This window comes from Styela clava, chromosome 6 (genome assembly GCF_964204865.1).
Source record: "Styela clava chromosome 6, kaStyClav1.hap1.2, whole genome shotgun sequence".
NCBI lineage: Eukaryota > Metazoa > Chordata > Ascidiacea > Stolidobranchia > Styelidae > Styela > Styela clava.
This window is the reverse complement of record NC_135255.1, coordinates 9,266,411-9,278,831: the sequence shown is the minus strand read 5'-3', so window position 1 is coordinate 9,278,831 and position 12,421 is coordinate 9,266,411. Positions and strand designations below refer to the sequence as shown.

The window sequence follows — 12,421 nt, the reverse complement described above, 5'->3', positions numbered from 1 at the left end:
GGCATCTATCATTTTCAAAGTGACTACAGACTTGTATACTAAGATTTATCGATTTTATTAGTTTTTTTCAACTTAACAAGTTTACTATATAAATTGTCATAATTTAAATCATTTATTCCAGATTGTGTAGTGTTTTTGATTTCTTCATCAGATTCGATGTTAGAATCAACATGATCTGCATCTGGTCCGATATCCAGTTCTTGTTCGTTTAAAATTTTGTCAGCCATGGCTAATCGTTGAGATTCATAATCCATATAAAATTGAATTTTAGGAATATTACCGAAAACATGACTTGATATCAAAAGATGTCGAATCCTTCCGCTCAACCTGTTGCAAATTACATGAAAAATTTAAATGCACTGGGAAAGGCCAATACTACTAAAGATCAAAAATAGCAGTTAGAGCCATGTTCAAAAATAAGGCATAAGCTGTGATAACTATCACCATACCAAGACTTGTAATGGAAGCTTACCCAGAGGTTGCTAATCAGAATATAATTTATCTAATTGAAAAACTTATCTCTGTCCTGTGGAAAACATGGAAAATTTTCCTTTTATCATGGTCATATGCAAACGCAATTCTTACATGTTTTTATTTTTGTTATTCAACTTTCTGCTTCCATTCAGTGAAGTCTGTCAGTCATTGTACATCTTTACCTAGTATTGTTAGTTGGGGTGACATGACACTATGGTTGCTTCAGATCAGATGTGGAAAACCTGACCAGCACAGGAAGGCTGCATAAACTGCCAAACATCAAAGCGCATTTTGATATTGAAATACGACACCAAAAACATTCAAAGCATGTGTTCAGCCATGTGTCAGGTTATTTAAGAAAGACGCTAAACACATCCCCTGATGGTCAGACCTTTCAATACAATATTTACTTTTTAATTGAAATTTCATGTTTAGATATTATAGTGCTATCCAAAAAATATTATATTGAAATATAAATGAAGAGTCCGTCCGTAAATGAAGAGTCCTAAACCCAGCCACTGGCTGTAGTTTCTCCATTACTGCAGACTATCTTATGAAAAATTTATTTGGCTATAACAATGCCAATCACCTACCCATTCAAAGTTTCATATATTTCCACATCTTTTGCCGAATTATCTGGTTCCCATAAGATTCTACAAATATCCTGAGATGCCATAGATGATTTGGTGAATGTTAAATTTAGTTCTTGAACCTCACTGCCCAGTTCTCCAGATTCCACCAAATTCTGTAAAACAACAATAAAGGAATATAAAAATTCTAGAAAACAAATTTTTCATAATGCTGAAACCTTGCAATTCAGAAGGGGTCATTTTTTATCAAATTATACGTATAGTAGGATTTCACAAAAAAAAAATTTGTTTTTGAAAAGCACCGATGCCAGAGTGTCCCACAAGAGTATTGCGAGTTGCAGTCAAAACATACCTGAATTTCAGTTTTTAATAGGTTACTGATATTCCTCTCTCTAATGATGACATTTTCACTTAGCTTCTTTGTATTTGCTTTCTTGGGACATGTGATTGATGATGATCTGGTAGAAGAGACAAATTCTTCTTCATCCATGTTGAACTTTTTAAATTTTTTTTTTCTTGTCATAAAATTGTTCATCTGAAAAAAATATTTCTGTGATATACACAAAATGCAATTTTCCCCAACAAAATGAAGACAACATGCACCATATACTACGGGGAAGTAAATACAGCAATCAGAAATTTATAGAAAACTAAATAGATGTTTTCTTGAAGTGTTGCATACTTTCACTATAAACAAACACCCCCGATAACAGATGTGGGAAATCAGAGCTGAGAGTTCTCTTGACTGGACGGACCTAAATCAACAATATAAAATTCAACAGAATACGAATCAGCTTACATAATTATATTACTAATTCTTTGGTTCATATCTAGCTAATGTTAGCAATTACTTCCCACATTATTAACAAACTTTCTATATACTTACTAACTTTTGGGAAAATTTCTATAATACACCATAATATTATTGACAAAATTGAATTTACCTTTTGTTCCAACTGCGCTGGATTAATTTTAAACTGATTACGTCTTGTTCTTTTCTGAATGACTATCGGTGAACCACAGATGCAGACTTCACGTCCGAGGCTTATATAACCTAACCAACTCCTTTGCATCATATTTTATCACTTGTAATGAATTACAAATGTTACAGTACAAAATTCACCTAAACCAAAAGCCTAATTACATGCTTATGAAACAATAATTACAAAACAATTTTTTTTAATTTTATTCTTAGATTTTGTTCAATCAATAGAAAAGATGAATATACCATTTTTCACTGATATTTTTTCGTTTGGAAAACACAATATACTTAGCCTCAGTGATAGGACCTTAAGTAAACAAAGTATTGATCAATTATCTATAACATATTAATGCTACAAATTCCTGTTACACAGAAAAATTAGATGAAACTATTCATTGAATTCTTTATAGCCCACAAATAACTGTTCATTACTAAAAGCTATTTTATTTACATATGAAATAATAAAATAGTATTGAAAGCAAACACAGCAAAAAGCAAATCAAGAAGTTTATACAGGATGTTGAAACTGTTGGTTCATTGCGATGGGCGCATGGCATACAACCATTAGAATCAGTAAAACATGATGTGTGACTGCGTTACTGGATAGATTAAAGAGGGACTGGCGGTAAACGTTTTTCTAACATATGCCAAAGTCTTATGATGAATCCAGTCTTATTAATTTCAGCTTCTTGAGATGGATATAAAAATCATATCATTGTTATTCACCAACTCTGTGCAGATGGTCGATCAAAGAATATTTTAATCGATGGATCTTTATAAGAATGAATTTCAGCCCAAAAATGGCCATAATTTTTACTTTCATTTGCACGTAATATTTGTTCCATTTTTTCATAAGTTTCCTTATCACCTTCTTCACTTATCCAATACGTGCGACAACGATCTTCACAATATACCATGATCAATTTATCTCGATCGGATATATTATTAAGAACTTCAGCTATGTGCACTCTTACGATGAATTGTTTTCCCACATGATGAGAAACATCTGTTTTGAAGTCTTTTCCCTCTGATGGAGGACAAGATGCTCCAAGTTTTTTAGAAAGTGTAAACATCCACTCCTGATCTTTTAGAGAATCAACTTCGACCTTAGCAATCAAAAATCCCTTACAACTTTGTCTATGACCTCGTTTCCAGTCTGCTATTTGACAGTTTTTGCTGCAGTACAATTTCGCACTGCATTTTCCACAGCGTTTCAGCTTCTCTACTGAAGAACTACAATTCGCACACACCGCTCCCCTTTTCTCCTCTTTCAGATCTAAACATCGAACCATATCACAAAGCAATGATTTACACTCTTTACTTCCATTCATTACTGCAACATTGAGAGCAACTCTTCCTTCCGTCGAAGGAATTCTTGGATTCCCACCATATTGCCATAACAATTTGACAATGTGTGGCTTTTTAAAATAAGTAGCAAATAGTATTGGAGAAATGCCATCAGGTTGACGTATAAAGTTTGGATCTGCACCATTTTCAAGCAAACACTTTGCTGTCTCCAAATGATCTTTTTCACCAGTCGCGTAAAAAAGAGGAGTGTAGCCATCATCATCATGTAGATTTGGATCTCCACCTTCAGATGTCAAAAATTCAATGGTACGACATGACCTTCCAATTGTCGCATAAAAAAGTGGCCGGTTCCCAGTTTCATCTTTATGATTTAAAAATGTACTTCTTTTTTCCTTGGGAATGTCAGCAATTTTAGATTTCAGTGCTGGAAGTGCATGCGTATTTGATTCCGCATCAAGACAAAGGAATCTAACATCCATGTTATATGGAACCACCTTCTTTGCCGCCATGCTGATGGTTTACTGGCAGGTATTTAGAGTTTAGGGACTAAAATATTGAATAAAACAATGTTTTCAGATAAATAAAAGATTGACTAATTTGAGCATTAAATAACTAGTCTATTTATAAACACTGAAATAGAGTACATATAGACTATTCATTATGTTTTCCAAATTCATGACTTACCGGTGCGGTAACTACAACAAACTGGGTCCACATAACTATATACGGGAATACTGCAAAAATGGGATATTGAGCCCGTTGAGCGGTCTTACTACTTACTGAATACAGCGCGAAACACCGCAAAGAGCGCAAAACAGAGGGAAACGGCGCAAAACAGTGGGGAAACAGCGCAAAACAGCGCGGAAGAGCGCAAAACAAAGGGAAACAGCGTGAAGCAGAAAAAAATTTTGCGATGAGTTCGGGGCGCCTTGGCAGCAAATTAAAAACACAAACCAACGTATGTAGCCAGTAATGCTGTACCGATGCTGTAATGGCAGGTCTGCCCCTGCTGGTGACACATTTTGGGTACCATAATTTAAAACATTTTCCATAAGGATATGGTTGGCTTTAGGGTTAGGGTTAGGTAAAAAGGGACCTCCGGAAGTATGTGCATCAAGATAGCGCACAACCTGAAAATAGTATGTGTGTGTGTAGCGGATTAAGGTTGTGCGACATGTTGCTGCACATACTTCCGGAGCACCAAAAAGGTAGATAAAATTTTGCATGATAACCTATAATCCGGTACATAACCTTGTAAATATACCGGAAATAGCGCCATAAAACCACGGCGAGAGGCGCCGTGGTTCTTTCGTGGCAGGAGGTGGTAATGACTGCGTCTCCTGTTTTGCGCTGTTTCCCTCTGTTTTGCGCTGGTTTCATTCTGTTTCGCGCTATTTTGCGCTGTTTCGCGCTATTTTGCGCTCTTTGCGGTGTTTCGCGCTGTATTCAGTAAGTAGTAAGACCCCCCGTTGAGTCTTCGGGCAAACAAAAATGTTCACACTCTTGATCCCATACTGCAGTACTGAAAACTCTGAGTCCTTTTTTGTTTCTGAATTCTGTCTGTGCTCAACACTAATGTATTGATTCTATGGCATGTATGGCGAGTTTTTACGTTTTACATCTGTCACAACCGGATAACACTAGAAGACTGAAAGAAAATACGGATGAAGTGGTTAAAAACCGAAAGTTAAAGAGTTTTCCGTAAGATGAAAAACACGAAAACTAAAAGAAGGAAGTGAATGAAATTCTTTCTAGGTAGTATACCGGTACGGTAAATTTACGGTTTACTAAAGCCGATATAGGGTACCGTACTGTCTGACGGGTATGTATGTATGTTTATTCGTCTCGTAAAAGCAATATAAAAGAGTAAGTACTTATAAATACTGAAGACGGGATGTATGCACAAGACCATATTGGTCTAAAACACAGATGTGCGGCATACACCCCTTTGATTTATATAAATTATAATAGGGTAAATCAAATATGTACAATATGGTCCTTTATACAGGCAGTTGTGCGAGGAGGGTGGGTGGATGCGGTAACAGGGATATGGGTGGAGTGTACAAAACTGTTTGTACAAAGGAGTTTGTTAGACAAAACAACATCTATAAATAGAGACACAACACAACATGAAACACAATGCATATGAATATAGTAATAAAATTTTTTTTTAAAAAAAAAAAATTAAGAATTTGGATGAATGTACAATACCATTGAGTGATGATACCACATACTATAAAACGCGGGAATGGTCAAGTTTAAAGGGTGTGTACATATATGGTATGCACCACTCAAGGGCGACAGTGTTATAAGTGGTCTATGGCTGTTCTGGCCAAAATGTGACCCTACAGGTTTTGGCGAAATATGATAGTTTGCTGTCCAAGTTTGCAGATATAGCTTTATGAACTTATATTAATGGAGTACCTACTCTACTATAGTCTATAATATCTTCTCTGCAATGAATAATTGAAACGTCTGAGTAAACCTACCAACTTTAACTCAAAACATCAGTTACGACCTGTGGTTTAGGATCTGGAAAGATGTCAACTTCAAAATCTTGTGATGTTCCTCCAGACCCTCCAAAACGCAAAAGCCCCACCGATCGACAAGCTGGTAGTACTTTTACAGTGCCAAAATTGTCGGAGAGTAAAATCTCTGATTTGGTTACAGTGCTTGAAAGCACAATATTAAAAACATTGCGTTTAGAAATACCAGCAATCATTGAACAACATCTGGAAAGACTTGCTCAAGATGTCTCTTTAACCACTCCCACCAGCACTGGCATCCAGCAGTCCTTGTCTTCACTGGATGATTCACTGAAGGAAGTGAAAACCCAGCTGTCCTCCTTCAGTATAATAAAAGATGAAGTGGGAGAGATTAAAAGAAGCCAGGACTTCATTTCAAAAAAATTTGATGACCTTAGTGCAAACTATAAGGATCTGAACAACAAAACAGCAAAAAATAACAAAAAAATTCGCGAACTCGAACTTATCGTCGAAGATCTTGAAGAAGAAATAGATATCTTGACCGAACGCCAGCAAGATCAAGAGCGCAGATCTAGACTAGATAATCTAGAGTTTCACAACATCCCATACTCCACAGATGAAGACTGCGAAAACATAATCATGAAAGTAGCAGCTCGAATCAATGTATCACTTCAACCATTCGACATATCGAACTGCCACAGGATGTCGAAAAACAACAAGAAGAAACCATCACCGATCATAGTAAAGTTTGTCAACCGAAAAACCAGACATAATATTTTAAAAAATCGTCGTCAGCTAAGAACAGCCAACTTTCGTACCGACTTTCCACAATTACCATCATCCACCAAAATTTTTGTGGTGGAAAATTTAACCGACACTAATAAAGACTTATTTTATAAAGCCAAAGATCTCAAAGTCATTTGTGGATATAAATTTTTATGGACGCACAATGGGAGGGTACTCATTAAAAAGAACTCAATGACAAAAACCATCCCTATTGTCACTGAAGATGACCTTTCATTCATCAAGTAGGTTTTTTGATTTTATGTCTGGTCGTAATAATAATAATAATTCAGTTGTATGTCTATACAATTATTGATAGTTATATATGTTTGACTTTCCTAGATTCTGTATTTTCCTTACAATTTTTTTTTCTCACCCTTTTAAATGGCTTGTAGTAGTGTTAGTAATAGTGAATTCCAATTAGATCATCTTGATAATTCTGTCACATGCAACAATGTGGAAGTTGCAAATTTATATTCAATTCAAACCCTGTCAAACTTAAGTATTTTTCATGTGAATATCAGATCCCTCATGAAAAATTTAGATGAATTGACCACGCTTCTATCCAATTTTTCTTCACCTCCACATATAATTGCAATAAGTGAAACAAAATTATCTGATAACCATGATTTTAATATACCTATTGATGGGTACAGCTTCATACATGCGCCATCTGCCACTAAAGCAGGTGGTGTTGGTGCATTTATAAGAGATGATATCACCTACTCTGAAATTACAGAGCTTGACCTTAATAATTATTCTAACTGCGAAAATCTGTGGTTCGAAGTCAGTTTGGTGAACACTTGCAATAACCTAGTAATCGGCGTTATATATAAACATCCTCGCAATGATATTTTAAATTTTACTGATGCATTTGAAACATCTTTATCCAAAATGGCACATAAACACTTTTTGATTGTAGGGGATTTTAATATTAATTTATTTTCAACTTCTACTAATACCCAAGTTGCCAATTATGTTAACATGCTTATGTCGCATAATGCCACTTCCCTGATAACAAAGCCCACTAGAATAAGTCGTACTTCAGCAACGTTAATTGACCACATCTACACTAATATGGGCAATTCACAAATCAATTCTTATGTCATTCTGTCTGATATCACAGACCATTTTCCGATTTTGTGTTGCCTGAATGGCATAAAACCAACATCTTCTAATAATTGTGTATTGTCAAGGGACATGTCCACATTCTCTCTGGACACTTTTCGTTCAGATATAACAGGCATTCTTAACAACCAATTCACCACACTTCAATTAAATTCACAAAACTTTGACAGTGTCTTTGACGAATTTGTACAATCATTTGTTTCTTTGATTGATCGACATGCCCCTTTACAACCACTTTCACGTCGTCAGAAAAGGATAAGACTAAAACCCTGGCTAACTAAAGGATTGATTACTTGTATTCGACGCAAAAATAAATTATTCAAATCTCATTTTTTGAGGGGTAACAGCTCTCAATGCTCGTACTTTAAAAATTATCGGAATGTTCTGACAAGAACTGTAGATAGAGCAAAGCAAATTTATTACCAAAACCTTATTGCCCTAAACAGAGGCAACCCGAGATCGACATGGCAAATAGTTAACCAAATTACGCACACGCATAATAAATCAAGACAAAAAGTTAAGGAAATTTATCTGAAAAATGGCAGTATCACCAAAGATGACTTTTCGATATCAACTGAATTTAATGAGTACTTCTCAACCATAGGGTCCAGCCTCTCAGAAAAGTTTTCTAATGATTCGGGTAACTTCAAACAACTTCTTCATAATCCTCTGAGCCAGTCTATATTTTTGAGTCCGACTACTTCTAATGAATTGTTGGTAGAAATTCAAAATTTGAAGGATAGGAAGACAGTTGGGCCAGATAATATTCCAGCTCGCTTTCTTAAATTAGTTGCTGACCTCATCGCTCCATGTCTGACAGAGTTCTTCAATTGCTCACTCTCTCTCGGCATATTTCCTTCTTCTCTCAAAATTGCAAGAGTAATTCCTCTTCTAAAATCTGGAAATAAAAAACTCGTGTCAAATTATAGACCGATATCAATCCTTTCAACGATTGATAAAATTTTTGAACGACTGATTCATAAGAGGCTTACTAGTTTTTTCAATAAATATGATGTCATAAATAAATCTCAATTCGGTTTTCAAAACAGTCATTCCACATCGCATGCTATTTTAGACACTACATCATTTATCTATGATAGACTAGAAAAGAAAGAGTATGTTAGTGCAACTTTTTTAGACTTAAAAAAAGCTTTCGATACTGTAAATCATGACATCCTGATTTACAAGTTGAAACATTATGGTATTAGGGGTATAGCAAATAAACTCATTTCTAGTTACTTAAGCGGTCGATCACAGTATGTTCAAGTAGGTTCTTATTGTTCTCCTCCCTTACCAGTGACTCATGGAGTTCCACAAGGTAGCTGTTTGGGTCCATTGTTATTTTTAGTATATGTTAATGACATAACTTATTCTTCTTCATTATTCTCGAAATTATTTGCAGATGATACCAATCTCCTTGACAGTGACAAATCCTGTGCAGCCCTTGAATTAAGGGTGAACACTGAAATTGCTAAAGTAGCAAACTGGATGCGATCAAACAAATTAACAATAAACATAAATAAATCTAAAACTATGTTAATATCACCTAAAAGTAAAGCACAAAATGGTTTAGTAGTCCAAATTGATGACACAGAACTTGAAAATGTAAATTTCTATAAATATCTGGGTATTCATATTGATAACAAAATGAAGTGGGACATTCAAATATCCAAACTGGCTGTTAAACTATCCAAGTCAGTTGGGATACTATATAGACTTCGGCGATTTGCTTCACTCACAACATTACGTATGATCTACCACTCCTTATTTCAGTCACACATTCAATATGGCATTGTTGCATGGGGCTTGGCTGATAAAAATTTATTACGTAATATTGAAATTATGCAGAATCGAGCAATTCGCGCTATCTCCAATGTCGGTTATCGCACTCATCTGACTCCTATTTACCACAGTATTCGCATAATTAAAATGGTGGATATGCATAAATTCGAAGTGCTAAAAATAATGCACCAACATCACAACAAAAAACTCCCTCCTGCATTCACTAATTATTTTATGAAGCAGAGTGATGTTCACTCATATGGAACAAGGTCCTCGACCAGTTGCTCATATTTTTTGAATCGTTTTTCAACCAAACTAACCCAACGCTCAATCAAGTTCATTGGAGTAAAGTTATGGAATTTGCTTCCTGAAACAATTCGTACAAGTAACTATAATTCTTTTAAATGTAAATTGAAAACTTTATACCTTGAAGCTTATAGGTGCTAGCAGTCTAACTTGTTCCGTTATAAGTAAGTTTCCTGTACCCATCCATGTTCCTCTACTGAACAGCTGTATCCATTATTTTTTTTTTATATGACAGCTGAATGCTGTACCTGTTTTGCTGGCTGTTTCATGTTTTACTATGTCATTTTTTGCCAACTTCTCATGTGCAATTTATATAGTGCATACCGGTACTTCACCTTACTGTGCCGGAAACTCGTCGTCGTCTACTTTCCACATATAATTGCTATCAAACGGCAACCCAGTTGCTTGGGACGCTACTTCAGTCCTTTTTAGTGCTGGGTCGTATGACTCAGCATTATTTTATGTTTTGAATTCATCGATGCGCATCTTAAACACCAGATGTCGCTAATGAGCCTTCTTCTGAATGAATCGTACTGGCGGTTCTTGTAGTGTGGTTATTTACAATTAAATTTATTTCGAATCTATTGTTGTCTTTCCATGATTTGTGTATTTTATTTCGGATCTATTGTTGTCTTTCCATGATTTTTGTATTTTTGAAGATAATTTTTCCTTTTTTGTTGTCGAAACCACTGTTGTCTTTCCATGATTTGTGTATTTTATTTCGAATCTATTGTTGTATTTCAATGATTTGTGTATTTCTGAAGATAAATTTTCGCTTTTTTGTTGTTCTATATGCTTCATTGCTATATTTGCTGCTTTAATACAGCACCAAGGTGTCGCTGACTAGATGACTCATTGAGTCTATTCGCGACCCCGCGTCAATTGCAATGAATCAATGTTTTTCGTTTTTTCAGTTTACTGTGTTTTCTTTTGCCTCATATTGATTCTTGCATGACGAAATAAAATATCTGAATCTGAATCTGAATCTGTATCAAATGACTCACTATTATAAGGTTTTTTTTGAAATTCTGGATTCAGCCAAAAACAATGAAGTTTCAAAAAAAAATAAAAAAAATTAATAAAAAGCATTTCCACAAAACCTATTATGGTTGCATTTCAGCCAGAAGATTAGAAAGGTATAAAGGTACAGTGGGATAGGGAATGATAAGTTATAAAGAGAAGCCATTTTACCATGTCATGGATTTTCCAATGTAAATTAAAATAATAAAATTATATGGTATCCTGGGATGAGCAGAAGAAAAAGTGTGATTCGGTGATAGGTAGCAACAATGGAAATAAATTGAACAGCATGCTACTCAAACAAAAACCATTGTCCCTACTCCCTACTATTTGAGCATTCTATCTATAACCTAAATTGCTGTGCTTTTGTTGTTGTCTAATTACGCATGATAATGAAATTAGAATGGTGTGCTAGTTATTAATTCAGTCCATTGTTCTATATTGAATCCGGGTGAAGTATCCTGTGGAGTTATTGAAATTGTCAGCTGGGTTATGGTGACTGAAGAGGAGGACAGTTTCCTGATAGTTCATTCAATCCAAATAATCAACAGCTCTCCCTTTCAGTGTTGAACTGACCTTAAAAAAATAATCTCCAAACAGTAACATGTTCAAAGCAGAGGAAATTGCTAATATGATGATAATATATATTGTTTAAGTTTGGAACGAAATTCTGAGTTCGATTTTGAATTTTTGATGTCATCGGGTAGGGAATTCCAAGCTTTTGGTCCACATATTGCGATTGATTCTTGTGAAATACTTTTACTGACAAATGGAATAAAAAAATTATCTTTATTTCTGCTGTTTGAATTTGGGTTTGCTTGGAACAGGCTGTTCAGGCTGGACGGAAGCTCTCCAATGTGACAAGAGAACATCATATTACATAGTTCGAATTTAGCTAAATCCACAACTCGTAGTAGCCTATGCTCTTTAAATAAGTCATCAATTTTTTCGCGATTACCTCTATGAAAAACTCTTCTAATAAAGCGATTGCAAACACTTTGAATTTTTTTGAGAATGGACGATTGGCGATGAACATAAGCTGAGGCACAATAACGAATATGGCTTTCTATCAGAGAGTGGTATAGAGATATTAAACAAGATGTATTTAAGTAGTTGGCTATTTTCGTAATGGCACTAAGAGACGACCTTGTTTTCGATAGAACCATATTGGTGTGTTGTTTCCAAGACAATTTATCATCGATCGTTACACCCAGAAAGCGAGTCTGATTAACTCTTTCTATATTTATTCCATTTAATTCCAAATTTTGTTGCAGAGTTGGACACTTTTGCTTCGGTGTGCTAAATATCATATATTTAGTTTTATCGACATTAATAGTGAGTTTGTTCGCAGACAACCAAGCTTGAATATTTTCTAAGTCGGTATTTGCCTTGGTCAAAAGTTCAGGCAAGTTTTTGCCTCGAAGATATGGCGTTGAGTCATCAGCAAAAAGTATGATATCAGAGTGAAGAAGAGAATTCGGAAAGTCGTTAATAATGATTGAAAAACATAATGGAGCCAAAATAGAACCTTGTAAAGTACCTACAGTCAAATTACAGTATGT

General features: G+C 35.1%; 3 protein-coding genes across 4 annotated transcripts; all 3 read right to left on the bottom strand.

Moving 5' to 3' along the window:
• Positions 1-2,149, bottom strand: LOC120331306 (uncharacterized). Its single transcript, XM_039398377.2, has 4 exons — positions 2,009-2,149; positions 1,417-1,599; positions 1,068-1,219; positions 1-327 (listed from the first exon to the last, which is right to left on the bottom strand). Exons 1-4 carry the CDS (start codon positions 2,138-2,140, stop codon positions 39-41), a joined length of 756 nt encoding a protein of 251 aa, XP_039254311.2. The 5' UTR covers positions 2,141-2,149; the 3' UTR covers positions 1-38.
• LOC120331738 (uncharacterized) lies at positions 2,130-3,982 on the bottom strand. The gene has a single exon (XM_078113932.1). The coding sequence runs from the start codon at positions 3,861-3,863 to the stop codon at positions 2,769-2,771; it is 1,095 nt and encodes a 364-aa protein (XP_077970058.1). The 5' UTR covers positions 3,864-3,982; the 3' UTR covers positions 2,130-2,768.
• Positions 3,983-5,969: 1,987 nt separating this feature from the next.
• LOC144424376 (uncharacterized) lies at positions 5,970-9,186 on the bottom strand. Of its 2 annotated transcripts, XM_078113628.1 has the most exons (3): positions 8,991-9,102; positions 8,550-8,649; positions 5,970-6,199 (listed from the first exon to the last, which is right to left on the bottom strand). In XM_078113628.1, exons 1-3 carry the CDS (start codon positions 9,085-9,087, stop codon positions 6,073-6,075), a joined length of 324 nt encoding a protein of 107 aa, XP_077969754.1. In that variant the 5' UTR covers positions 9,088-9,102; the 3' UTR covers positions 5,970-6,072. The 2 variants fall into 2 exon arrangements, 1 of the variants encoding a protein (XP_077969754.1); XR_013476666.1 differs by lacking the exon at positions 5,970-6,199 and having other exon boundaries at positions 8,198-8,649; positions 9,046-9,186.
• Positions 9,187-12,421: the final 3,235 nt, after the last annotated feature.

Coding starts and splice junctions, on each gene's coding strand:
- LOC120331306 (XM_039398377.2), bottom strand. CDS start 2,140: ATGATGCAAAGGAGTTGGTTAGGTTATATAAGCCTCGGACGTGAAGTC. Junction 1,220..1,416: donor TATTAAAAACTGAAATTCAG/GTATGTTTTGAC, acceptor GTTGTTTTACAG/AATTTGGTGGAATCTGGAGA. Junction 328..1,067: donor ATATATGAAACTTTGAATGG/GTAGGTGATTGG, acceptor AATTTGCAACAG/GTTGAGCGGAAGGATTCGAC.
- LOC120331738 (XM_078113932.1), bottom strand. CDS start 3,863: ATGGCGGCAAAGAAGGTGGTTCCATATAACATGGATGTTAGATTCCTT.
- LOC144424376 (XM_078113628.1), bottom strand. CDS start 9,087: ATGGACCCAAACAGCTACCTTGTGGAACTCCATGAGTCACTGGTAAGG. Junction 8,650..8,990: donor TACTGTGATCGACCGCTTAA/GTAACTAGAAAT, acceptor TTTTATTTCCAG/ATTTTAGAAGAGGAATTACT. Junction 6,200..8,549: donor GTCAGACATGGAGCGATGAG/GTCAGCAACTAA, acceptor ATTATACTGAAG/GAGGACAGCTGGGTTTTCAC.